Source organism: Astyanax mexicanus, chromosome 9, assembly GCF_023375975.1.
Source record: "Astyanax mexicanus isolate ESR-SI-001 chromosome 9, AstMex3_surface, whole genome shotgun sequence".
In the NCBI taxonomy this organism is placed as follows: domain Eukaryota; kingdom Metazoa; phylum Chordata; class Actinopteri; order Characiformes; family Acestrorhamphidae; genus Astyanax; species Astyanax mexicanus.
This window is the reverse complement of record NC_064416.1, coordinates 20931218-20959062: the sequence shown is the minus strand read 5'-3', so window position 1 is coordinate 20959062 and position 27845 is coordinate 20931218. Positions and strand designations below refer to the sequence as shown.

Sequence of the window (27845 nt, the reverse complement as noted above, 5' to 3'; positions counted from 1 at the left end):
AGTAAAAAGCTTGATTTTATGCTTTTACAAGACTTCTACAGAGGTATTTTAAACCCTAGTATTTTTACTTCTAAAGAGTAATTAATGGCTTTAATTCCTGGTCTGGATGACAATACTGCGATACACCAAAAAGGGTTCTTGGGCAGGACTAAGTCTATGTTCACATTACAGATTTTTTGCTCATTGTGGCCAGCTATGATTTTTTCATGGATGTGTAAATGTGCCAAATCTGATTTAAATCGCGTCTTTTTGCTTTTACGCATGCGCTACGTGCTTCTCTCTCATAACCACACATCTCTTGGTGCAGCCAGGGGCATAGCAGCAAATTCTGGGCCCTGTACACTCTCAATGTCAGTGGGCCCCTATCCATGGCAGTACACAAAGAACGTGAGTGAAAAAAAAATCTGGATTTTCATGTGCCCCTCTCCCTTCTCAGGCCCTGGGTAATCAGGTCCTGCTGCAAAAACAGCAAAAGCAAGAAGTCTAGCCTTTTTTCACCTTCTCAACCTGAGCGTGTACTTCTGACCAGCGAGCAAAAGATGCTCAACATATGAGCTGCTAACCCATTTATTTCCCTTTATAAAGCTACAAAACATGAGAAAAAAAAACAGATTTGAGCGTTGTGTTTTGTAATGTGAAGGTAACCTAACACTACATTAGCCCCACTCTGCAATAGGAACAACCTTGTCAGTCGCTCTGGATACGTGCGTCAGCCAAATGCCATAAATGTAATGTAATGTAATGAATGTGAACACTTTTTTACATCTTTGTAAAGCGTAGCCTTAATAAAACAAATCAGTTATACTTTATTGTCCACTATGCAGAAAGCTGTTTAAACACAGACTGTTTTTATTTCTAAACCCTAGCTTACTAACCTAGTGTAGGTGTTCCAGTTAGAAAGGGAGAGCCAGCCAATCAGAGGCCGGGAATGCGCGCACTCGTTCTACTTAGAACACAAGCGCACAGGCACACTTTATATTGGACCGCGGCCCAATGACCGCATTTTTCTCTGCTTGCATAACATATCGCGTGACTTGCTGGGTGAGTAACGTGAGGGGAAGCGCGGGGGGAGGAGGAGAGGGGGCGGCGTTTATGGCCTCTGGTGGAAGGAGACACGTTGTCGTCGTCTTCCGCGTTTTCCCGGACCTCCTCCTCTGTGTGTCCTGATTACACCGCGCTCTGCTCTCGCACGTTTCTGAGCTCAGCCCCGTCCCCTCCTCCTCCTCGTCCTGCTGCTGCTGCTCCCCACGACTGACTTAGTTGAAAGAAAAAAAAATAATAAAGTCAATTATACAACGTTTCGCTGTCCACCCACCCCCTCCTTCCTCTCTCACCTCTCTCTCCCTCTCCGGCGTTTACTATCCGCCGCCTTTCCTCCACATGCAGTGGAGTGCTGGGCCCCGGCGGACAGGCTCCAGCCATGTCGGCGAGCAATGCAGCGGCCGGCGGCGGTGATAGACCGACGGGGGAAGAGGCAGGTAAGGCTGCTGGACCGCGCGCCTGAGTTCTGGAGCTCTGGGTCCGCCAGCGCGAGGCTTGCTGCCTGTCTCTTGGGCTGGAGCAGCATTGGGACCGAGTGTGTGTAGCTGTATGTGTATCAGTGTTTATGTGTGTGTGTGAGGGAGCTGTGGTGCTCCCCGCTCTCGGCTCCGTGGACTCTCGTTCACTGAGAAACTAGGTCAGTAGTTCAGTAGAGCAAACTCTCGTAGTCGAAGATTTCGCGCTGTACGTTACCGGCAGAACCGGCTCCGCTAGCACGCTTTAGACACCGGCTCGAGGGCAGCATGTAGCCGCCGTAGTGAATTTAAAAAACATCCCACGGCGTTTAAGCGTAAGTCTGGTTGTTTTGCCTGTATTTGTGCGGTTTGTTCACAGCGAGGCCCGGTGTCCTGACTGAATGTGTTGCCATGTCAAAACGTGCTACATACCCAAGTCTATATATGTTTAAAGGTTTTATAAAAAAAACAAGCACAAAAACAATTAAAATAAATATTAAAATTAAAAGAAATCCAGCTAGGTAGCTAGAATAGTTAGTCTAAACTAGTGTATCAGGGTATTTTTACGGTACAATATGTGATTTTTCATTAAATATCACAAAATATATAATAAGTTACATATTTTTTGTATTATTTGTATTGTATTGATTTCAACAATTAATACTTTTACACAGTTGTACAGTTAGCACAACACTCAAACTAATAGATAATGAGCTATAAGCAGTGAGCTCAGGTGAGTTAATGCACTCGAAGAAAAAAAGAAAAAGAATTATCACGAAAAACTCCTGAAAACATGTTTAAAAATGTGGGTCAGCGCATGCGTGGTGTGTGAAAGAAGCATACATCGATGGGTAGCATAATTCGACAGTACACCCACCCGGCAGTGCGGGGAGAGCGAAGTGACTTGTGGCTAAGCTAGCGTTAGAGGCAGTGTCAAAATATCGCGTTAATGAGGGGGTTTAAATGTATTTTCTACCCGTTAGTCGCAGCAGCTGAAGACAGATTTGTTACATAAAAATAGAAACCCGGTTTGCCTCGTTTGCCTTTGTTGTTAGATTGGCTAACTTAACGTTACATTATGTGCTGTGATAGACCTAGATAACCTAGCCAAATAATAACACGGTTTTTAGTGGGGTTCTGCCCACTATGTTTGTTTTTATTTTTTGTGTTTATTTTTTGAAATACTGAGATTTAAGCTAAGTTAGTTAACCCTGCGTCCAGTCATTAAATTGATGTTGTTTATTAACCTTTGATATTGGTCCATAACCTACATTGGCTCAGTCTTACGAAACGTGCCAGAGATGTTTGCCTGGCTTTACCCAAGTCAGTTTAAACAGCTTGTTGGAGACAGTGCTAAATTACCACCACAATGCACAGTGACCATTATTAGGTTATCTATAAACCTTAGCCTAGCTAGCTAACTTAGTTTGCTAGTTAACTATCAATTATAGCTCTAAAGTGTAAACTCGATCTGTTCTGTTAGCTAGTTAGAAAGTAAGCTTTAGCTGTATTTTTACAGTCTATTATCCTCAAAACTAGCTTACTTTATTTTCAGCCTAAGTACTCAATGCTAAATAAGCATAGCCTCTTTGTTTTGTAGTTAGCTATTTAGCAAGGTAAGGTATTATTAGCTAGCTAAGCTAACTACGTTAGCATCCTGTAAACCAAAATACAGTGCCATTCAGAGCACTGTGGACTGTTCTCTGCCACAAACCGCCCTGTCAAAACCTGTAAAAATGTCGAATATCCCCTCTGTGTTGTTTCTGAAATACTTGCTCGGTTTAGTGCTGTATCCACTCGAAACGGTGACATATCTGTTGTGCTTTTAATGCGTAAACGGGATCTTGCACAGTGCCGGTTGTATAATATCTAGGTCAAACTCGGCACCCTTGTAGGCCATCGCCGTGATGCCCTCTTCATCTTCAGCGTCAGAAAACGAGCCTTCACTTTCAAGCCGAAAACATGCCCACAAACACGACGTTTAACGTTTATAAATGATTTCTAACCATTTCAGTAATGTTGAACTGCTTGTTTGGTGAACCCAGGAGGAAAGCTCTGTTGTAAACGTGGCTAAAGAGGGGAAGAAGGTCTCTCATCCTTCACTGTGAATAAACAGCTGATCCCTTACATACATACACACATAAATACACATTTTGTATTATCTAGCTTTATTGCTTTAGCCTAAATGCTCCCCAGAGCACATTGCACTTTCTTCTTAAAAAAAAAACACAAATAAAGTGCTGCCACTAAAGATACAGCTCTGGAAAAAACAAGAGACCACTTAAAAACGATTGTTTGATTTTTTTACCAAATTGAAAACCTTTGGAATATAACCAAGATGATCACAAGCCATCAAACCAAGCTGAACTGCTTGAATTTTTGTGCCAGGAGTGGAATAAAGTTATTCAAAAGCAGTATGTTAGACTTGAGGAGGAGAATATGCCAAGATGAATGAAAACTGTGATTAAAACCAGGGTTCTTCCACCAAATATTGATTTATTATCTCTTAAATCTTACTGAATATAAACTGTTTTCTTTGCATTATTTGAGGTCTGAAAGCTCTACATCTTTTTTGTTATTTCAGCCAATTCTCATTTTCTGCAAATAAAAGCTCTGAATGACAATATTTTTATTTAGAATTTGAAAGAAAGGTTGTCTGTAGTTTATAAAATAAAACAACAAGGTTCATTTTACTCAAACATATACCTATAAATAGCAAAATCAAAGAAACTAATTGAGAAGCTAAATTGGTCTCTTAATTTTTTCCAAAGCTGTAAATGTATTATAAATGTGTATGATAAAGGGGCTCCAAATGTATTTGTCATCATTTCTGTGACATTCCCCACTTTGGCCTTTGTTAACAAAAGCGAGAATTCTAGACATCTGATTCAAATAATCAAATCTGCAAATAAGTAAACGTTAGGATTAAATTTACAGAATCAAAAGGGAAATATAGCTAGTTAAGCCGAGTGAGAGGAAAATTTTAAATAAGGTAGTCTGATTTAAAGCACAAGCCGTTTATAGGACATACAAAAAAGGATGGACAATATAGAGGATATTGCATATTTACTTAAATTGCTGTTCTACAAAAAACCCTAATTTAGAAATGGCACATTTAACACACTGTCAGATTTAGTTTTTAGTCATTTAAAGCTCTTCTATTGCTCTTTTGTATTATAAAAAAAATTATTCAAATGATCTCTAAAAGTGAAAAACAGCAAAAATGCAGTAGGATTTTTCCTGATAGCAACAAAATGCATACAAAGCTGCCAGTTGGTTCTATAAATGTACCTGTAGGCGTTGTGGTACAGTTACACAGATCCCAAAACAATCTGTTCCTAAGTCTGTTTGTCCGTAATTTGACAGACCTGATACATGTTCCAGAAGGCAGCAGATCAAACACCCCATAATGTCCAGGGTGGCTTTGTTTCAAAGATCTCAAACGCTCCATTTGAGGGAATAAGGGTTTCTTTATATTTGTATTTTTATATAACTATTTTATAAATATATAACTATATCTTGTTCCTCTTTAAAACCTTGTGTCTTCATTTTGTTTTAATTCTTGTCCCACGTTTTGACGTACTGTGATTCTGAAAGGTGTTGTTTTAGCATCATAAGTATACACCTGGTGAAACTACCTGGTGTTGTAGTTTAGTGCGGGTCGACATTCTGACAGCTGTTAGTTCAGTAACACTTCTTGTTTAGTGTTGGGTGATTAGTGCTGTAGGAGTATTATCTTCTCTCTTTTAGCATTAAGTGCACGCTCTTTTGCATCTGTGTATTTTTAGCAACGTTCTGTTCCCTCACCGTCTGCCTCGCTCTGCATGAACACATGCTGATGGATAGAGTTGAAGGACATTTTGGCACAACCTGTTCACGAACAGCGTGGAGTCCACCATCCACCAGTTACTCCCCAAAGGCATCAGAGTTGTTTAAAAGGTTCAGGTTTCTTCCAGACCCTTTTAAGTAAAAATGCTATGGTGTTCTTCACTTTTTAAACATATTCTTCTCTTTTTCTCTTTCCTCCTGTGTGTGGACTGTTTGTGGTTTTAGTGATTGATGCCTTTTTGCGAGGTATGGAGGAAAATGGTGCCACAGGATTCCCAAGATGGCAGGCTTTAGTGGGTCACTTCCCTCCCGTGCTCGTATTCAAAGCATATTATATGTAAAAGACTCTCAATGTCATGGATGGTAAAGATTAAAGACCTCAAATTAGTTGAATTGGGACAGTGGAGGAGTGGATGTTTACGTTAGGCCTTATCTACCAGAGTAGATAGTAACTGCAGTACTGTGCAGAAGGCAACTATAACAATTATTTAAAAGCATTTATCTCAGCAATTTAAAAGTAAAATTAGAACAGACTTGGGTGACCATAATTAACTTGGTTCCAGATTTTTTTAGGGGTATGGGGATGTGTTCAAGTCCATTACCAATTCACATGATTTAATGCCATTAGGCACTAATGTACCAAACTAGGTGTTCAAAATGATTCAAATGAATAACTATATTGTAATTGGGCTGAATAGATTAATTGATCATGTCGATTAAAAAAAAATGTTGACTGTTGTTGTCAGTGTCGACTAATCATTAATAAAGTGCTAGGGAAACAAAGTGGGAGATGGATAATGGGCTTACTCACACAGTTCACACTTGTGTGTCTCCAGAAGTGCCCAGACACAACAGTTTGCATGTTAACTCACTATATATCAGCATTTTCCACATTTAAAGATCTTCTGGGCATTTGGAGTTTATGAAGTAGCACAAAAAATAATTGACAAACCATTTAATAGAAAAAAAAATCTACTTCACCTAAGTGAACTACCTATATAAAAGTTAGTTGCAGCCCTTAATAATACTAGATTCCTATGAGGAGAGCTTTGGCAATGTTTTAAAGAAAACAGTAATGTAACTAAAACAAATGTTTTATTGAGTGAGTAAACACCCACTGACTTTCACAGCTGTCTAAAACCTTTAAAGTACTGTTTGTGTATATGTACATATATAAATCAGAAAAAAAAAAACATTTGGACAGGATGCAAATAGAATGAATATTGCCACTTACTTTTCGAGTTTTTTTTTTTTTTGCCTCGTCTCAATTTTTGGTATGTGTATATCTCAGGATCATACTATCTGCAATTAAAAAAAATCATGTTAAAGTAAATGATTGGCTGTTGCACTTCTACAAATTGCGATAGCATCGCTGAAACGATATATTGTGCAGCTCTAGCTCTCACACACACATGCACACACTGCAGTGGTATGCTTTCTAGACCTTAAGTGCATGGGGATCATATTATGGCTAATGCAGAACAATATGAGGCAGGAAATTGAGTTACAGAATACACACACTCTAAATTTGTCTCATTATTTTCCTGTCTCGTGCTGAACGATTGACCTCATCTCTGGACTGTGATTTTTAGCGCCTTGTTTTTCTTTCCTTTACTTAATTGACACCATTCACGTTTCAGGCAAGTTTTTTTGTTGATGAATCACGTTTGTATTTCCCTCATACTTCAGTGCCTCTCTTCATCAGTGGTGTGTGCGTATGTTCGTAAAGCATTAAACAAGGCTGCCGTCACAGTTGTAATTATTGTCGTTGTAGTAAAGCAATGTCAGTAAATGTTTATTCAGGTTATCCTGACATACAGTATTTGGCATGGTTAGCCTCATTTGTCTCATTTAGCCTGATTTGACCTCAGAATCGCGTGTGCTTGGGTTAATGTTTAAACTCAAAGTGAAATTGAATGTCTACAGACTACAAGTCAGCTATGTTGAGGTGAGTTGCACATTGTATCCACATGAAGGCAGTAGGAGTTAGTAAAGATTTCTCTCATTGGCCTTTTACTGCATGTAACGTATTAACTGATAGGGCAACATTTCTGATAGGCGTTACATCAGTGACATGAACAGAAACCATCCATTTCATAGAAGAAGTGTCAAAAAAACTGGAGCAGCCTTGCATTGGCTTGGACTTGTATAAAGCAGTGCCAGCATCAGCCTGGGTCATGGAAAAATAGCCTTGACTCCATACAACTTGAAAGTTACGAAAACAGTCCCACTTTTCTGCATTATCACAGATTCTTTTTAGAGCAATCTGTTGAAAACACCCCCCCCCCTCCTTTATTTTGTTGGGAGAGCTTTCTCATGGTGTAGTTTAAGTGCTGTCTGAACTTGCGCCAGGCACGATTCAGAGGTCATTCAGGCCTAACAAGAATGCCAGCTTCATTGGCCAGCATTCAAAATGGCACAATTTATGTTTGAGTGCTTGCCCCATTTAGCTGGTTTGATATTGTTTATGGTATTTGGGAGTGCCTGTGTTCCAATTACTGAACAAAAGCTAATTCTATAAGCTGAACACAAAATCCTTGTTAGAGTGTTAATTATAAATATACATTTACTTTTTATTTAATAATTGCTTAGGCTTTGAAAGCTCTGGGGAAGCTCGTAATGCTTCAGTAAACAAGACAATTAATAATAAAAAAAAAATTATTAAAAAAAAAAATCTTTTTTATTTTTTTTAATGCCTGTCATTAGATTTCATTTAACAGATGGAGCAGCATGTCTGGTAGTTGTTACATCTGTGACATGGACAGAAATGGTTTTCTTTTATAAAAGTGCTTAACTTAACTTTTGAATTTAAGCTAAAAAGCATTAAGTAAGATAAGTTAAATAAGCAAATACTATATAAGTAAATATATTCATAATTAAAGCTAATAGGGAACCCTTGTTTAAAAAAACTAAATAGAAAAACACATTTTTAAGAATGCTCTTCATGTATCCAATATTAGAATGAAATTAATTGTATTGGACAAAGAATATATATTTAATAAAAAAATGAAAAGTCTCAAAAAAAAGAGATGTGACTGTTGCACACATGATGCACATTGTTGTAACAAAGCTGAAACTATGTATTGTGAACCCTTAATGAAAATGACTGATAACTAGACTTGTTACATGGAAATGGTTACATGGTTTTATATATTGTGCCTAAAATAATTGTAATAAACTATTTTGCTGTCTTTTAAGACATTTATGTGTTTATGAAGGGAATTCTATTGATGCATTACCCATTGTTTGTACATTTGTTCTTGCTTCTGACAGAGAACAGAAGAAAAAACAAAACGGCACAACTTTTTTTTTTTTTTAAACGAACAGTGACATCATTCCCATGCTCCCCCTCCTCCCCCGGCAATGATGCATGTGTCGGAGGCAGTGTGGGAGGGAGCTGACCAAGAGAACCTACAAACGGCAGGTTTAAGTTCATTTTTAATCCTCTTTTGCATATATTAAACTAAATAAGGCGTTTGGCATTACTTATGACGCATGGTATCAGAAACTGTTTTCCAGATGAATGATACACTCTGTATAGGGCTAACTGAGATAGCTAATAACATTGCTAGCTTTAGCTAGCATTTGATTTAAAAAAAAAAAAAAAAAAAGACTGGCTGTGCCTGACATTTCACCCAAACATAAAAATGCAACACCTACAAGCCAAGTTGCTGTGGCCATTTATGATCCAATCAACAACATAGAGCCCCGAAATAAAGATTCAATACCTAACAGCAAGGTTGCTGTGGCTGTTTATGAGCCAATCAGCAACACTTAACACAACACAACACACTTAACCTTCCTTTCATCCATACGCTAATCGTCCACTATGCTGCAAATTCTTCACAGGGGTCATCACATAGGCACTTTCTTTCATCAGTATTTCAGTGATTCGCTGAATTAGGCCCCAAAGTCTCAGCAGTGAATTCTGGCTCCCATTTTTGCCATTAATACATAGATAGGCCAATAGAAATGGCCTAAAATATTGTTAGCTTCTATCACTTATTTACTTCTGTGAGTTTTATTGATTTAACCGTTAAAAACTAATTCAGTTTAAAGCGAATGTCTTTAAAAATGAGATGTTTTCCAGCGGAGTGAACTGGAAAGCATGTGCCTATAAATCATTCACTGAATACACAGTATTATGTACTGTTTGTTTGACGTATCCTGGAAAATATCTCTGCGCTAATTATTCAGTCAGTTATCAGTGGAACAGCCACACTCTCTCTCTCTCTCTCTCTCTCTCTCTCTCTCTCGCTCGTTCTTTCTTTCTTTCACTCTCTTTCTCTTGCTCTCTCCCTCCCTCCCTCTCTGAATGACGTCGCTTGGTTATCACTGTGCACGAGTGTTTGAATGCAGGTCATATGTGTGTAAGTGCCTTCACTAACTGGGCAGAGAGGGAGAGGTAGATCATGGCAAGGTGTGGCCACAACATCCCCTAGTAAAGCCCAATAATCCTGCTACACATCTTCACTCCAGAGCCCAGGATTAAAAATCAGGTTGTTGCTGATCTGTTAATGACTATTTAGGTCACTGGCCTGTGGAACAGTTTTAAATATAGGAGGCAGGGACGTGAGCTGGGTTTGGCCTGGCCCGCTCCATTGTTGCATGTGTTTGGCCGCTCTGTCCTGTGTGTGTGTACACATGCACACACACACACATATGCAGGAGTGGTTCAAGGGATAAATCAACATGCTTAGAGGCTTAGAACAACAGGTGTCGCCTGGCCACACACACTGAGCAGGTGAATCACTTGATTTGTGAATGGGATTGGTGGCTTACAGTGTTTTCTTGAATGGCAGTAACGTGAGCCACGTGCATGGCATAGTGTGTGGTGTTTTTTAGAAACATTATTATGCGAAATCTCTCAGACTTAAGCTTCTGTAAAGAGGATATTTTAATTTTTCTTTAAAGTCACATTAGCATTGCAAGAACATAGCTGCTTTTTATTATTGGATTTTATTTGGGAGCATTACTGCACATTAGCTCCCCACAGACAAGATTATTATCCATGCAGGCCAGCACGAGACCTGTGTTTATGCTGTTAGTATCTTCACTCTCTCTACAAATGTGAGATTATTACAGTACCCTCACACCTGTCCTATCACAGTGTGGATGTATTCAGTATTAAGTATTATTACACTGATGTTAAGGAAAATAACATGTTAAATGGAAACATTACTTCACAAAATTAACCACCTGGACCCGAGTGCTAATGGCTTCCACACCTGCCGCAGTTTGCACCCAAGTCCATTTGAAATGAATGGACTGCTCTGGGGCTTAAACAGCTTTCACACATGACCAAGCTTTCCAAACCCGCAGGGAAAGTGCACCCGGGTCCATAAAAAAAAGCTATTGTGAAAACACCCTTAATGTATCAGCCAATACCAATCTGATTTGGTCTTTGCGTTTGCATAAGTAACACAACTGTGCAGATTAAATAAAATAAGCTCCTAAAAAGTACTAGAGGTGGACAGAGGGAAAATTATGGGGCTGACTTTTAGCTTGATTGGCCAATTACTGATGCCAGTTCGTGGTGGGGCTAAATGTGATTAAATGTGGTCTACATTGTTTGCCAGTATGTGTGGCTTGAGACAATTGTTAGCTCTGGTGTTGCTGTGGTACACATTGCTCACTGTATAGGCTTAAAGATGCACTTTTAGAAGGGGTATCTGGTTAGTGAGGTTAAAAGTCTTTGTTTTCTATTTTCCCTTCCGAGATGCGTTAACCTTACACATTCTACATGTATGGGAGTTTGACTCTAAACTGATGGCACTCTAAAAACTGTGGTTAAAACAAAACAAAGAAACATAAATCCATTAAATTATGCCAGGATCATTTCTGATACTGAGACACTGAATCTTTTGTTGTTTGAATTAACCAATGTGTAACTGCTGCACATAGTGTGAACAAATGTCAGCAGCCTTCACAGCTCAGGTCTTTTTGTGTTTTAAGGAACTCTGAAGTGTGAGCAGATTTCTAGAACTAGAGCTATTACTAGAACTTTGCTTAGCTTTGTATAAGCACTTCATTTTGTACAGCACTTCATTAGAGCCTGTACATTAGAGCTCCGCTGACGTGGCACTGATGAACAGTTAAACTTGTTAGTTCATTTGCATTTTTTCATTAAAGCAGAAGTCTTCTGAAGATTGAAATGCTCTCTTTGTAAGAGTTTATGTCTGTATGTATATTTCAGGGGATGCATTGGAGGAGAGACTCCAGAGTCACTCTGTCTCTATTTCCAGTCTGGTGACCCCCCCTTCAGCCGCTGGCATGGCCTCTGGCATGGAGCTGCCGAGGAAACGCAAGGGCAGCACAGACAACAAGTGAGTGAGTGTGAGTGAGTGTGTGTGTTTGTGCATATTTTAAAAGATATGTGTTTAAATGTAAGGACGAGAAAATGGCTGGCCAGGTTTGCTTTAGTGAGAACATGGCCTGAATCAGAATGCAGTTTATTATTATGCGCTGGAGTTGCTGTTTTCTGTATGACTAAAATCCTCTTCTTTGGCCTTTTCCCTGTCCTGGTTTTCTGAATTGGAGCAGAGCAGAGCTGAATGCTGAGAAATGTGTGTGGCTTGTATAAGTGCTCTGAGAATGAATGGTAGCAGCTTTTCTGGCTTTGTTAATCGTCAAACCACTTTGTTTCCAGGGAAACAAAATCTGCATTGATGCTGGATGAAGATATGCAGGATGAACAAGAAAGGTGCCGTGTCTGTAATGACATTCAAAAGATCTATTATGCATGCTTTTACTTCTGTTTTCTCACACTCTGATACTTTTTTTGCCCTTAGGTCAGAAGGAGATGATCAGCATGTGAAAATTAAGTGTTTCAGGTACTAAAAGACAATTTAATGATTGTAATGATATAGTAATTCAGAGCTCTTTTTTATTTATTTATTATTATTTATTTTATTTTTTTTTACTGTTGTGGTAAAGACAGGCTCTGATAAACAAAACAATATTTTTAGCATGTTCTTGTGTACAGCAACACTTTTCATAACATAAATTCTTCAGTGTGGCCTGTTCACCTCACAGAATCAGGTAGGCATAGTGACCTCTTTTGGCAGAAATGACAGTTTACAGGTATGCAGTTGTTGTATTTGGAATATTTTTGGCATTCTTCTGGCATTTCTGAGATTTTCGTGGGTCACCTTGCATTCTATGATATTTGGGTCAGGGGAGTGTGCGGGTCATTCCAAAAGAGTCAGTTTGTGTCTCTTCATGTAGCCCATGGTGGATTTTGAGGTGTATATTGGATCATTCTCTTGTTGTAGAACCTTTTAAAAGATGATTTGACATTTGCGTCCAGGATTTGTTGGTATTTGTTGAATGTATCCCTCCCTCCAACCGTGCAATAGTGCCAATGCCAGTGCCCAAAATATGCTAGATCCACCCCCACAACCACAGTTGGCAAGGTGTTCTTCCCATTAAATCAAACGTACCTTTACAAATATTGGCCAGAGAGTTCAATTTTGATCTCACATTTGTTAGCAAACTCATCTGGCTTTTCTCATAGATGCTCAACTAACATTCAACTAAACTCTTTGCTGAATGTAAATTATTCTGTGTAGAACTTAAGCCTAACCTCACCATAAATTAACCATACACTCTAACCCTGACCAAAATCTTAACTTCAACCTTAAATCTATCCCTAAACCTAAACCTAAAGTTTGTAATAGACTTAGTTGAGCATCAATGAGGCATCCAAATAGTGCTATTTGGATCTTGTCTTTACCCAGATCTCGTCTTGACCACCACATTTCCCCTGAACTTAATTTTTTTTTTATTTAGTCAGTCGCTTAGGAGTGTTGCCACAAGATTTGATTAGTTGAACCAACTGATCCTAATTAAAATGTATAACTTTCTTCAGGTCAGACCTAGAACCTTGCAATGTTTACAGTGTCTAAACGTTTGTGCAGACCACATCGAGGATTGTATATCTTAGACAATTGCCTTGATAAACAGCAATTGTTTTCAGTTGTACATCTAATGTAATACACTAAATACTACACTATCTTTTTTTTTTTTTTATATACACATATATTATGGTAGTGGGGCTTATAGGTCTTTTAGTAAAGTTGATGTCGTCGTTTAATATGGAAAATATGTGTCTAGGTTTTTATGTTAATCACGCTGTTTACTTGTAGAGAACCTCACAGTCAAATTGAGAAAAGGCGGCGAGACAAAATGAATAACCTGATTGATGAACTGTCAGCTATGATTCCCACGTGTAACCCCATGTCTCGAAAGCTTGATAAACTCACTGTGCTGCGAATGGCTGTTCAACACCTCAAATCACTCAAAGGCAAGTATCTACTCTCTCTCTCTCTCTCTCTCTCTCTCTCTCTCACACACACACACACACACACACACACAGTGTAAGAAATCACCACAGCAATGCATTATTCCCTGACTGCAGATTTTCTTGTTTCGCCAGGTGCAACCAGCTCCTTTGCCGAAGCCAATTACAAGCCTTCATTCCTGCCTGACGATGAACTCAAGCACCTTGTCCTCAGGGTAATCCTGCAATATGCACCACAGCTGGTCCAGTAAGGCTGTGTAAAGCCTGCTTCTCTGAATGAAAGCACATGGGGCTCTACACTTACGACATGCCAAGATCAGTTTAGACAGATAGGTGCCTAGTGTGTATTCAGGGACGAGTGTGAAGTGTCTGAAGTGTTTTCAAAAGCACTTTTAGCAACTTCCTTTGCTGTTTTCTTTTTTGCTTTTTATGTGAAGTGTGTATACTGTGGGTTCTCAGCACTGGAGCTGCTCTTTCTCTCTGTATGTTTTTCATTCCTTTGACCTCCAGTGATCTCGTTGCCTAGGCTGCCGATGGATTCCTCTTTGTGGTTGGCTGTGATAGAGGGAAAATAGTCTTTGTTTCAGAGTCGGTCTCAAAGATCCTGAACTATAGTCGGGTGAGAATTTTTTTTTAGTTATTGATTTTTTTTTTTTACATAAAATATTAATTTATATATATATATATATATATATATATATATATATGTGTGTATAAATATATATATATATGTGTGTATAAATATAATTATTTGATATCTAGTTTATTTTAAGAAGTTCTGAAAATGTAGAATCTGGTTATTATTTAGTACTTATAATTGTTTATAATACTGATAATTATTTAATAAGCTATAATAAGTTAAACTATTTAATAATACGCCTTATTCAGTAACTGCTAACTACTTAGTATCTACTAATTATTAAGTAGTTTCTTTTAGTAGTTCGTCTTTCTACTTATCGTTAAGTGTCTACTTATTACTCAAAGTATTAATTATTTAGTATGCAATTATGCAAAATCCGCCAAGAAACATTTATGCAATTTGTAAATGAAGTATTGGACCACATACAATAATTGGGTTTATTGCTTTTTTTTTCATCAGCAGGCTTACTCTTCATTACATTTTAAACAGATTTTAGAATGATTCCCTTTTTTGTTTTGTATAAAATAAAGATATTTATTGGGTAGACTTTGGATCATTTGAATGTTGTTTTTTTTCCCCAGCCAGAGCTGATTGGTCAGAGCTTGTTTGACTTTGTACATCCCAAGGACATAGGAAAAGTAAAGGAGCAGCTTTCTGCCTCTGAACTCTACCCACGGGAACGCCTTATAGACGCCAAAAGTAAACAATTTAAAGCTTTGTTTATGTCTTCATTGTTATAGTCTACTATGAGTTCTAAAGTGTGTTTTGAATGGATTTCTGTCTGATTAAAATTCGAGTCCTGCCTTCTTCTGTGTCGATAAATCTGTATTTTGTGTCTGTGTTTGTTCATAGCGGGAATGCAGGTGCAGGCAGATTTGCCTGTGGGAGCCGCTCGGCTCTGCTCAGGAGCTCGCCGCTCTTTTTTCTGCCGAATGAAGTACAACAAAGTCACTGTTAAAGAGGAGAAGGACTTCCAGGCAGGCTCCTCCAAAAAGAAAGGTAAGTAGCACAGACCCATGCCTTAAGGTCCAGGAATAAAAAAAATGAGCTTACAGTTCCTGTAGAGATACTCAATAATTTCTGCTTTATTCAGCAAAGTAAAAATTATTGAAAGTCTCTTACATTTGCCTGTGCAGATACTTGCTGTTGTACATATCAGTCTTTAGTTACTGGAATAGTTTTACATGGGAAAGAACTTTAGTGTTTGTAATTACTGAGGAGGTCCTTCAAATAGTTATTTGATCAATAACATAGAACCACTGCTTATGACTCCATATAGAAACATGTTTGTAATTGAGCTGGGAATGTGATTACCTCTTTATAAATCTAGAGAACTATCACTGGATGTAAAGGCTCTTTGCTAATTTAAATCCCATCAGAACACATTTTGATTTAAAGATTAATTGTTTGTATAATAGCAAACATGGGTGTTATATAAAGCCTTCAGAAAAGTTTAAATAGCAAACAGAAACCATAAATATGGGTAAAGGTTCACCAAAAGTGTGCCAAAATGCACTCGTCTCATCTCTCTGAATGTGAATATTCTAATGATCATTAAATATTGTAACTGACAGCCCTTTATCGCTGAAAAGCAGAGAGAAGGGATGGAACACAGGGTCAGTCACTCCCCCAGTCGTAACTTTATCTATTCAGGTTTAGCTTTTTCTCTCTAGGTTTAGCATTATCTTAACTCAAAGGAATGGCAAAGTAATGTAGAATTGTAAATGGCCAGGGATATGCTGCCATTACCCTCGCCCACTTTTAGACCTGCCGATTCAATCTTAAGAGAAAAATAGTACGTGTTAAATACAGCAAATATTTCTTACCCTGCGTTCACACTGGCAGGTGACAAGATGCTTGCGTTGCCCCATGTTTTTCTCTTGTAGGACCGTTCGAAGCTGTTCACTCATTCTTATCCTAATTGTCTTGGTATTTGTGCAAAAATGCATAATATAAAACAAAAAGAGCAAAAACAGCAGCTATAGTCCTTTGCCATCTTTAGAACCGCACTGCTGGGGATATAAACAAAGTACAATAAGAATCAAAAGTTCACAGGGCGCGACCTGCGGTCCTCAGGCCTCTGTCTGATTGGTTTAAAGAATTAATTTGGCCAATCAGTGTAGGATGTCGCTTAACCGCATCATAATTAATTTGTTGTTTGTCTCTCTTTTGCTTTAGCTGTCTTGTCACGGTGACACGGCTACAAATCACGCCCTCCCATTGTAAATGAATGGTTGCTTGATGCCCTGTCACCTGCCAGTGTGAAAGCAGGGTTACAGTTTATACATTTACGTTGTGGAAGGCAGAATTACATATTAGAAAGCAAACTAGGCGTTAGGGGTGTGCCATATCGTATCAATACACGATAATGATATTATACCCTGAAATATCGTGACGTACCCCCACGACTAATTATCACATCAGGGTATTACTTTTTTGCCGTTTTTAGCAAAATAAAAATTCACACTGTTCTCATTTCCTATTATATATCTACTAGAGACAGATTATATCTGTCCAGTATCATTTATTTGACTTTAATCCTGAATAAATGGAGATATTTGGAGTGCATTACTAGTATCATGACATTCTGGATTATTGACTTATAATATCTCAGTTAGCCATATCATATTGCATGCAATAATAAAATTCTAAATATTTTTTTCTAATTTAGTGTTGTCATAAAGCCAAAAGTATTGTTATCGCGAAAATACCATGAAATATCGTGATATTGTTTTAGAGCTATATCGCCCACCCCTACTAGGCGTTAAATTCTCAGACCAAATTTACATCAAAACAATGCTTCATTTGCAGAGCCCCTTTAATGATTTCTTTATCTCCCCCCCCCCCTCTCTCTCTCTCTCACTTTCTCTCTCTTTCACTTTCTTTTGTTTCAGAATCTCAGCGGTATTGCACGGTTCACTGCACCGGCTACATGCGCACATGGCCCACCAGCCAGCTCGGCACAGAGGGCGAGGGCGAGTCCGAAAAAGACAGCTCGCACTTCAGCTGCCTGGTGGCCATTGGCCGAGTGCACCCCCACACTGTCCCTCAGGCCAACGGAGAGGTCAAAGTCAAGCCCACCGAGTTTGTCACTCGCTGTGCCATGGATGGCAAATTCACCTTTGTGGATCAACGGTAAACAGATGGAGAGTCAAATTGGTTTTATTATGCAATGCTTTTCACAAAATGCTTTGCATTCATTAGGCTATGTTCAGACTGCCAGTCCAAATAAGACTTCAGTTAGGACAAAAATGGCTTAATTTTTATTTAATCATGCTCTTCACAAACCTGTTATTTGCCTCAGAATAAAACAGACTGATTTTCCTTTTACATGGAAAAGAAAACAATAAGCTCTGATTGTAATGTTTGGTTTAGGGCGCTGGAGACATCTCGCAGAACTCATGTATTTTAGCTTTTTTTTTTACACTGTAACAGAAACACTGTAATTATCATACCTGATGGAGTTTCTCTCTTTTGTTTTTGTTCTTTCAGCACTGTTTGCTCTTAATAAGCAGAAGAGATTTTGCTAGGTTAACTTTTACCCTTGCCCTCATTCATGTTCCTTTATTTGGCTATAGATTTGATAAGTTTTTCCCTCAGGTCTTACTGGTAAACAAAACAAGTCAGAGCTTTCCCTCCAGTGATTAGTTCCAGTTTGGTTAACTTGAGGTAGTCCTAAACATTGGATGAAATAGATGAAGGAAAGAGAAAAGATAAATAAAGCGGTAAATAGATGGCATCAGCTAGCCTTTAAACAAGTACTGATTCCTGTTTGGACCCATTCCCCAGCCTTTTTCATGTCTTGTGCTGAGTTTAAGCTTCCCTACTTCAGACACTGATACAACCTGTATTCGCGTGACTACAGTGTTGGAGTGTAGAGTAATGTGCTGCTCTCCAGTATCAACAACATTTTCCCAAAGCAACTGACCTTTTTTTTTCATCTCAGTTTTATTAATGCTAGATTTACTTTTTATTGAAAAGACAAGAGACTTCATGGTAAGTTCATGATAAGTCACTTTTGTGAGATTATTATTCAAGTACAGTGTGACAATGACAATCAAAGTTTTCAAAATGTAGGAGCCCTGTAAGCGTTTCGGATTTGGAAACAACAGGTCATTATACGGGAACACTTATCTAAAATCATAGTGTCTTGTAAAGTCTTGAGACAACCATATAAACATTCTTCTATATTTTAATGTACTGAATGCACAGAAAAACAGTTTCTGTATTCTTCATTCACAGAGCCACCACTATTCTTGGCTACCTGCCTCAGGAGCTGCTAGGCACATCTTGCTATGAATACTTCCATCAAGACGACTTGCCTCATCTGGCAGACAGACATAGAAAAGGTTGGTGTTCACACTTCAGCACATAGTGGACTCAGGTGTAATAGAGCAGTTTGACCAGAACACTAACCCAAGTAACCGAAAGTGAAAGCTGTAAAAGCCTAATTATCATTGTGAAATGTGCACAATGCTAATTAGTGCTGCTGGATTTCACTTTTCTTCAGATTGGTTGGCGTGTAATTGTGATGTGGATCTAGCTGTTCAAAGCTTTTCTGGGAAATCTGTTAAGTTGCTGTTGCAGATTTATTTGGCAGTGACCCCCCAGCACATGTCAGATCTTGATCAGAGAACAGTTGTTTATACAGGCGACTCAAATTGAGCAAAGGAAACCCTGTAACTGGTGATATTCAGCCACAGATTCAACAGCTTAGAGTTGCATGGATGAAATTCCAGACCTTAGTATAGTAAACACAATCATGTTTCCACTGTCTGTATTCCTGTTTCTGCCATCAGAAGCTTGAAAAGCTGATTTATTTGAATGTGATTGACTGGTTCTTACTTGTTCTTCATTGTTGTTCTTGTTTTTACAGTGCTGAGAAGTAAAGAAAAGATTGAGACAAACTGCTACAAGTTTAAAACAAAATATGGCTCTTTTGTCACCTTACAAAGTCAGTGGTTTAGTTTTATAAATCCCTGGACCAAAGAAGTAGAATACATAGTGTCAACAAACACAGTCATGTCGTAAGTATGAACAGCTCACCATGCTCATGAACATTATTTAAGTCTGATGAGATTTATGCTGTGTTCCATGTAAGCACGGATATTGGAATTTCCTGGTTCTAAGATTGCCGAGAGCCTCATCACCCCGAGTTCAGAATCAAAGATGGCTGCACTGCACATCAACAGTAGTAAAATGAGTAGTATTGTACAATTTATTTGCACATTTATTTTTGTCTAATTAAATCAGTCGTACACACACGGTACTGTCAAACTTCTATATGTGAACATGTTTTTTATGGTGTTTGGATTTGCAACATACTGTGTAATATGTTGTTATGAACTGGTATTGCTCGCAAAGCCTGCCTGAGACAGTATAACAACGATAGCTGATTTCTAAATTCTGAAGTTTTGATACCCGACATTCGAGAAAAATGGAACGCAGCATTAGTCTCACAGATTTGGCACTTTTATAAAATTGCACATCAATGTTCACATCAGCAGTGCTCCCCAAATGTTCGTGGTAACAGTTTGTTGTGTGTTGTTTGTGTTCTGACAAACAACAGTGGTAAGAATAATCCCGGTGGATCTGGGGACAAGTCAGAACAGCCTGTCGAGTCCAAGGCATCTGAAGGTGATCATTTTTGTTTTGTTTTTAGTATTGCATTTGTGGCATTTCTTTAAATGTCTTACAGATATGGTCCTGTTTAATCATGTTCTGTGCAGATGATCATGTTTAATATATCAATATAATTTAGAACTAAAGGCTGCATACACGTGAATGCTTATTTATTGTTAATGTTTTTTTTTATATATTTGCCTGTTTAGATGATGGCAAGAAGTCCCTACCCATAATCCCAGGGATCTCCAATGCCTCAGGCACAATGATTTATGCTGGGAGCATTGGGACCCAAATCGCTAATGAGCTACTGGACTTTAATAGGTAAGGTTTGTTTTTCTAATATTCTAATTAAATAAAGAAATGATAATGTTGGAACAGCCAATGGCTATTACAATGCTTATGACCTGAATTGTCCTTAGGATTAACTCTTCCCCATCCAGTGGCAATGCCAGCCCCTTCAGTCTGCTTCAGGACAAGTCACCACTGGCCCTCACGCAAGCCAGCAGCAACGTGAGTCAGTCTTGTGAGTCAGGGTTGTGTGTATGTATGTGGGGTGGGTTTTGCAATGACCTAATTCCTTGATTTTCGGTGTTGTAAAGGTGCCAAATGGGGAAGCAACAGATGTGGAGATCCCAGGCAAATCAAGCTCGGAGGATGATGCACGGAGTGGACCTTTTGCGGCGGGTGAAAATCCCTTGGGTACCTGCTATTACACTGTATCAGTTTAGAGTTCACGGCTGCTTTCCGACTGCAGGCAAATCAGATTCGTTTCTCAAATCAGATCTGTTGAGATGATTTTCCACACAATTATTTTCAAGGGATCAGATCTACATGGAAACATGGGATCTGCATGGGTTTAGAGATTAGGGGTGGGACATATGGCCCTAAAATATTATCATTTTTCAGGGTATTTTTGCGAAAACAATATTCTTGATGTAACAAAACCTTGCATTATGTATTTTGATGGAACATATGGTCCTAAAACATGTTTAGAATATTTCAGGGTATTTTTGCAATAACAATATTCAACAATTTAGGCAATGTTTTGTACAATATGATATTGCTTAGAATCAAAGAATCAGTCTGAACTTGGCCATCTTGATCTTCAACTATTGAATGTGAAGTTCTGTCTTTTATTCTTTAGGCTTTTAAAAAGGACATCATTGTCTATCTGTTTGTTTCTTGCAGCAGAAGGAGGCTCTCAGTTGGATCTGGAGGGGGTTCCAGGGCTGGGAAGCTTGAGCAGTGACGAGGCTGCAATGGCAGTCATAATGAGCCTGCTGGAGACTGACGCGAACCTGGGAGAGGCTGTGGACTTTGACGAGATGCACTGGTCTCTCTAACCTTACGTCTTTCTGTCTTTTTGTTTTTTTTTTAATAGACCCTTTTTATTTCATGATGGACTTTGTGTTTTTAAAGCAAACCATCCGTTGCTGGGCAGATCATCCACATTCTCCGGCTTTTGAGCATTTTTAATTTATTAGTTTTTCTTGTGAAAGCAATGCAGGAAGTCCTCCGATGATTCCTCAGTGGAAGAGAGTGAGATCCTCAGTGAAAGACACCTCCAGTCTCTCTCGCATTCTCTCTCTCTTTTGTTTTTGTTTTCCCTTGTTCTCTGTCTATCTTCCAGCAGAATGAAGAGCAGAAGGGTCTGCATAATAGGAAGCTAAGTACCTTAAGCAACAGGACTAGTTTTAATGTATTGGTCTGCTGGGAATTTCTCTTCTCCATCTTTGAGGAAGCAGGTTGAGGGACATTGACCTTGCCCTGTTCTCCTGTACTGAAAAAAGCATGTCTCAGCCAAGCCATAAAGCAAGCGCCCAAACAGTCCACTGTTCTCCAGTGGATCAAGGGACTTTAAAAAAAAAAATGTTTTTAGGTGTCCTACACTTGAACTACGTATGGATATTTTTAAGGCAAAACCGCACTGAAAATTTTACAGGATTCCTATGTCCTTAAGGATTCAAGGGAAGCCTGGTAGTTATTAAGCTCTTAAACAAAAGGGGTTTAGATGTGTATGTGTTTTGTGATGAGCCAGAACACCATGAGGATGAAGAGGAAGCTTGTGGTCATTTGTCAGATAGAAGGACTTTGTAGGGAGTCTGAATTGGCATTGGAGCCTGAATACTTTCCTCCCTCCTGCTCCTTTTGTTTCAAACTCTGTTTAAATGTGTTTCATTTATCATTGGTTTATCCTATCAGAGCCTGTATTCATAAAGCTTCTCAGTAGTAGAGTAGTTAATCAGATTTCCTTCTCAGTTATTATGACCTTCCAAACAGGAACTAGAGGTGTAATGATGCCCATGACTCTTTGCCTGATACTGGGTTCACATAGCAATTTTCTCACTATATTGGACAAAAATGAAGAACCATTTAAAACTAAAAGTAATTGCCACATAAGGGGAAAAACTAGAGCTGGAAAGCCGATAAGTGCAGGGTGTGAAACTAACATACTGGAGTGAGCTTCAGGTTGCTGCTGTTTTTTTTTTTTTTTTTTTTTTGGTGTTAAAGCAATGCAATGCAATTGTAATTGGTATTATACAGTAATTATTAGAGACTAATTAATAACTAATTAGTAATTAATATAATAGACCAGTTCACACTGTATTTGGACTTGCAGGTTTTGTGGTACTTCTCTGTCTAGTGTCTATCTTGCATCTGGTCATCATATGATAAGCTTATTTTATACTCTAAAATCGAAGGTGCTAAAGACAGTTCTTTAAAGCAGCATTATGCAAGAATAAACATTTCTTGTTTCACTGCTCCCCCTATAGTCAGAAAGTGTCATTTTACCCTTTAGCCACCGCTTACGGACACACTTAACACAATGCTTTTCTTGGACAAGCTGAGAGATGCAAGACTATCACAAAAAGTGAAAAAAAACATGTGGACTGATGCAGTAGATTCATTTTACAGGATTTTGCCCAAATGTGATTTTATTTCTACATAATGTTGCTTTAAATTCCTGCAAAATTGAAGAACAATTTAGTTCTGTCGCAAACTATTTTTGAAGAAGAGGTGTGTGTGTGTTTCAAAAAGGCATTAAAAAGGCTCCTCACATGCATTTACAATTTAAAAAAGGTGGAACCAAAAGGGGTTCTTCTATGACATTGCTTAATACCATTTGGAATATGTTTCATTTTCGTTAGGGTAAATGTTTGAGGCACATTATTTAAAATGTATGTATCTCAACAATATAATCATCTTGGCTTGTAAAAACTCCTGATCACATTGGAACAGATGCAGGTAAACATCAAAGTGTAATATCTACAAATAATACTAGACTCTAATGAGGAGAGTATTGGAGATGTATTTATGAAACCAGTATTTTTTGTATGAAGGCTATTTGTATTCATTCTAATTAGTGTTTTACTGAGTAAATGAACACTTATTGTTGAGATCACAAATTTTACTCTAATCTTTACAGATGCCTAAAACATTTGCACATTAAAGTACATATAGTGAAAATATACCTGCATGAAAACATTCTAGTTTCACCACAATTTCTGTAAACAGTTCTTAAGATTGGTAATTGGTAAAATTTTATCATGTAGAATATAATTGCAGTACTAAGTGTTTCCCACTCTAATGTAGGTTGTTGTTAGTGTAACATATGCATTGTTACATCTCTGTAATGAACCTTTTTGCATGGTGTTATCACAATGTTTCAGTACATTGTTATAAGGCTGTGTACTGGCAGGAAGCCAGTGATGTGATGCATATTTCAACACATGGATAATGATTTAATATATTTTTAAACATACAATGTTATCATTCACTATTCATTATTTGTTATTCATAAATTCTTAGTTACATTTTCTATTCAATCTGAACAGGGAGATAAGAGATAACATTGCTATCTAATGATCAGGTATAAATGTTTTTACATGTTAATTATTCATTTAAAACAATACTGTGTTTTTAAAAATCTGTAAGGTATTGCTAATATTGCAATAATTCAATATATTGTTACTTTCTTACACCTCTAATTGTTATACCCCTGATGGGAACAGCACTAAGGTCAGCCCTCCTACTCTGAAGCTTTATGAATACTGGCCCAGATCTGCAGGGCATTCAGTGCTGTTTTTGTAAAAGCTAGTAGTGAATGCAGCAAAGCTGATTGATTCCGATTGATTGAGGCTGCCAAACCACAAAGGTATTGTCTTTTTTTTTTGTTTCTTCTTCAGGAAAAGCTGTCTGATAAACAATAGGTGACAAATCAGTGGGGAGGCAGTGTAAATATCATTCAAAAAAAGTCCAGAACTCTCAGGGAGCAACTGAACAGGAAATCGATTGGTCACCAATCATGTACAAATCTTACTGATACTGAACTCATTCGATTTCTGCTTCTTTTGACAGGCCAAGGTGGTGTGCAGATAGTGTGCATGATGGGGATGGTATGTTGTTTGTGCAAATGTCAAACCTTTTTTTATTTTTTCTTTCATTTCTTTTCTTTTTATCCCTGAAGAAACTCTTTATGGATTAATGGAAAATTGTGGGTTTTCAACAAAATATTTAAACAAGGTCATTTTCAGGAGCATTATGTGATAGCTTCAGCTCTGTGCTCTGCACTTTCAAGCTTCTCCGCTGTTAGGGTACTCAACATTTCTGTGCTGTGAGTGTACCAAGTCTTTCAGTGGAACCACTTTAAAATAAGGCTCCTTTATAAAGGATTTATAAATAGTTCATAAAAGGGTTTATCAGTGGTATTAATTAGGTTACTATGAAGACCATTATTAAGAATTTATAAAACTTTAATAGAAAAGGCCTGTCTCTTTTCCTCTACCCATTTATTTATTTAATATTTTTTTAGATGCTAATCTTAATTTGTCTGTTCTGTCAGTCAGTTTTCTGCCCCACTTGCTCCTCAGGTGCCAAGCTCACGTGGGTTGCCAGATTGACGCACAGTGACACAGTGGTTTACTCTGTAGCTAATTAGTAAATGTTTATGTTTCTGTGTCCAAAATGCTCTTTTCTACAACATTAGTAGTGGTGGTAAATTACCTTGCTATGGTCAGCAACCTTATTGATGCTCAATGATTACTTGTTCAGCAAAAAAAGAACAAAAACACCTCCTCCAGTTCTATACAGGGGATTGGGGGAATGGCAGTGGGCAGATTACCATGACATACTATCCAGAAAAAAAAAATGGCTGAAGCTCTACTGTCAGGAGCTGCCAGTGCTTAAACTTAGCACAAATTTAATTAAATTAAATTTAAATTAAGTTAGTGTACACCATATCATGGCAGGCCACTGTTGCCCTCTCTATTTATGTGTGGTAACTACTTATTAACGTTTTTTAAGCATTTACAACCTAATTAATAACAAACAAACTCCTTTATAAACTTTTTATAAAATACTTATTTAAAGTGGTACCCCTTCAGCTAAGAACGCACAATCAGTGAAGTTTTAGGTCAGCCTTCCACAGTCTAAGCTGAACCACATGCAATATCTGAGTAGAAAGATGAAATGATACTGTATAATCGTAATTATCCAAACCGATTGGCTGCTGGTGTCAACTTTTGGTTTGTTAATTTAGAACTTGTTCCACAATGTTCTGTGTATGACCTATCTGCAGGAGACTGTCTGTTTTGTTTTGAGGTTTTTTTCATCCACCACCATGTACCCCTTCCTTAAAGGGCAGCAACACAGTTGCCATTCTGAAGGCAAAAAAGAAAGAAAGAACACGTTGGCGTCTGACTGCCTTATGCATTGGCATGTGTTTTACTCTTACTGACATACCAAAGTCATTTCATCTGACAAGACTGACCGACTATTCAGGTTCTTAACTGCAGTGTATCCTTAATGTATCAGAGCCAGCCGTCTTCTGTGACTCGTCTGTGTGTCGGTGTGCTTATTTTCTACAGAGATTTTACGAATTGTCCTTGTTCACATTAATATAAAAAAATCGTATAAAATGTCATATAAAGCTACCACGACTACTACTTGAAGGGAGGAAGATCCCATCCCATCCCCACGGTTCCACTGATGTGATGTCCGGCATTGAGTCCACTGAAGCCTCTACTGTCCAAGAGCTCCACCTACCCGTTTCAGACACGACTGAGCTTGAGCTTGACCACAGTCCCCACCCCAAAATATCTGACTTTTTACCAAACACATGGACGGACCAGTGATTATTTAGGACTCGGGGCATTTCCTTGAAACCTGCTTGGTGTTTGATGGGATCAATTGGAAGTGCTTTCGGGACTGTGTCAGACTTGCCAACGGTTCAGCAGCCTGGTGTGACGGCCAGCGAGGGCTTAGATTGGTCAGCTGGGGCCTTAAGCACAGGAACAGCTGCTCTCTCTCCAAACGTATGAACAACCAGTGAGCTGTGACACATGTGCCATAATTATTAAAGGCAAAAAAGATTTAAAAAATAATAAAAATAAAAAATATTTTTTTTTTGAGTTGTATTGCATTTTGTTTAGAATCTATGTACTGTGTGCATTCACGCCCCCCTGGCAATAGAGTAACTGTTGTTTTTTTTTTAAGTGTGAGTATGTGCTGTTTGTGTCCTTTGCTGCAGTGGCACGAAGCAAAAACTGAGTACTGTACGTTAGGGTAGAACCACAGACCTTATCTTCTACTGCTTCAGCCCTAGTTTATCTTACCTTGAAATAGCCTGCATATTTCTTTTCTTTTTGTTCCCTGTTTTTCTTCTAGTGATATCAATGCATGCCGCCTTTTTGTGTACCTGTTCATTTTTCTTTAACTTTTTTTTATTTGTTTAGTGTTAGGTAAAAGGTATTGTTTGCCTTACGAGACAGACTGGGATATCCTTCTTATTGGTTTGTTTTTTCCTCTCATTTCGTCTTGGAGAGCGGTGGTTTAGCACGCTGAAGACTGTTCATCCACTGGGGACTTCTTCTTCTTGGACACTTGCAGTTCCCACAATTCCTCACTTCCATGAACTCCTCGCGAGGGAGGAATGTGGGTTGGACATGCGCAGGCTGTAGTCCTGCATGCATCACTCTGTCCAGGCCTTTGCAAGAGGCTGTCTGGAAAAAAACAGAGGGACTTCATCATGGCCAGATCTACGCAGCCTCCTCTTGTTTTTTTTTTTTTTGTTTTTTTTTGTCCTCATTCTCCTCCACCCATAATATTTTCAAGCACTTAAGTGTATGACACCATCGCTGCTGCTGCTGCTGCTGCTGTCAACAAGTCTGGTTCTTGGCAGCGAAGCTGTCTCTCTCCAGGCTGTCCTGTAAAAAGATTCTTAAATAAACATTAGTTTCATTTACAGTCTCTTTGAATTTACAGTCTGATTGACTTTGTGTGGTGCAAGTGTGTGCGTCCGTGTGCACGGCAAATGAAGAATGGTTACACAGAGGTCTTGTGCAGTTTTACAAAAGCTACATAGTGCAGTAGCATCGTTCCAGCTTAGCGTACCAATGATGGAGGGGTTATGCTACCTATTAGTGAAACATCACAGTGATTTTGAAGCTGATATTTTAAGATTGCTTTAAAATTTTACTTTGATAACAGATGTTAGAGTGCTTAGTTTTATACAACTCATATTTGTTACAACTTTTGTTATTGTCAGTGGACACAAATTCATAGATATTTCTGTACTACCACATTCAGTCATGAGTAAGATTTGTTTGTTTTTTTGGAAAGTGATCAGCCTCACTCACAAGATAATACCTCACAACATATACAGAAATTGGTGCTCCCAAGCCTTGCCCTGAGGTAACACTTCCTGATTTACTGTGTTGCTGTTATCCCATGACTTTTTAAAGTAGTGTATGAAATAGTTTGCTGCAGGCCTTACATGGTTGTTAGGGGTCACATTATTTCTAGTTTCATAAATGTGTTGTAAACATTAGTTTTGAAAACTACTGTCTTCTCTGAAATATCTCCTCAAAAACTGTGACACTCTGACCAGTGTTCTGTCGTGTTGCGTATCAGCCGATATACTTTTTTTGTTTGTTTTCATGTGTTTTTTCATGAT

The 27845-nt window shown here is 38.3% G+C and overlaps 2 protein-coding genes across 5 annotated transcripts in view; one reads left to right on the top strand and one right to left on the bottom strand.

Annotated features, from left to right (window-relative positions):
* nr1h4 (nuclear receptor subfamily 1, group H, member 4) overlaps window positions 1-27845 on the bottom strand; it is a 192904-nt gene that overhangs the window by 56149 nt on the left and 108910 nt on the right. The window lies entirely within an intron of this gene.
* On the top strand, window positions 1103-27139 carry arntl2 (aryl hydrocarbon receptor nuclear translocator-like 2). 4 transcript variants are annotated; one of them, XM_049483602.1, is made up of 18 exons: window positions 1103-1478; window positions 8598-8748; window positions 11521-11650; window positions 11974-12027; window positions 12116-12157; window positions 13472-13629; window positions 13762-13841; window positions 14153-14245; window positions 14848-14965; window positions 15119-15265; window positions 17161-17401; window positions 18509-18615; window positions 19143-19293; window positions 19836-19903; window positions 20098-20212; window positions 20311-20401; window positions 20491-20575; window positions 21080-27139. In XM_049483602.1, exons 2-18 carry the CDS (start codon window positions 8688-8690, stop codon window positions 21232-21234), a joined length of 1896 nt encoding a protein of 631 aa, XP_049339559.1. In that variant the 5' UTR covers window positions 1103-1478; window positions 8598-8687; the 3' UTR covers window positions 21235-27139. The 4 variants fall into 4 exon arrangements, with proteins under 4 accessions (XP_049339559.1, XP_022535361.1, XP_022535362.1 ...); XM_022679640.2 differs by having other exon boundaries at window positions 1104-1478; window positions 20491-20590; XM_022679641.2 differs by lacking the exon at window positions 8598-8748 and having other exon boundaries at window positions 1104-1478; window positions 20491-20590.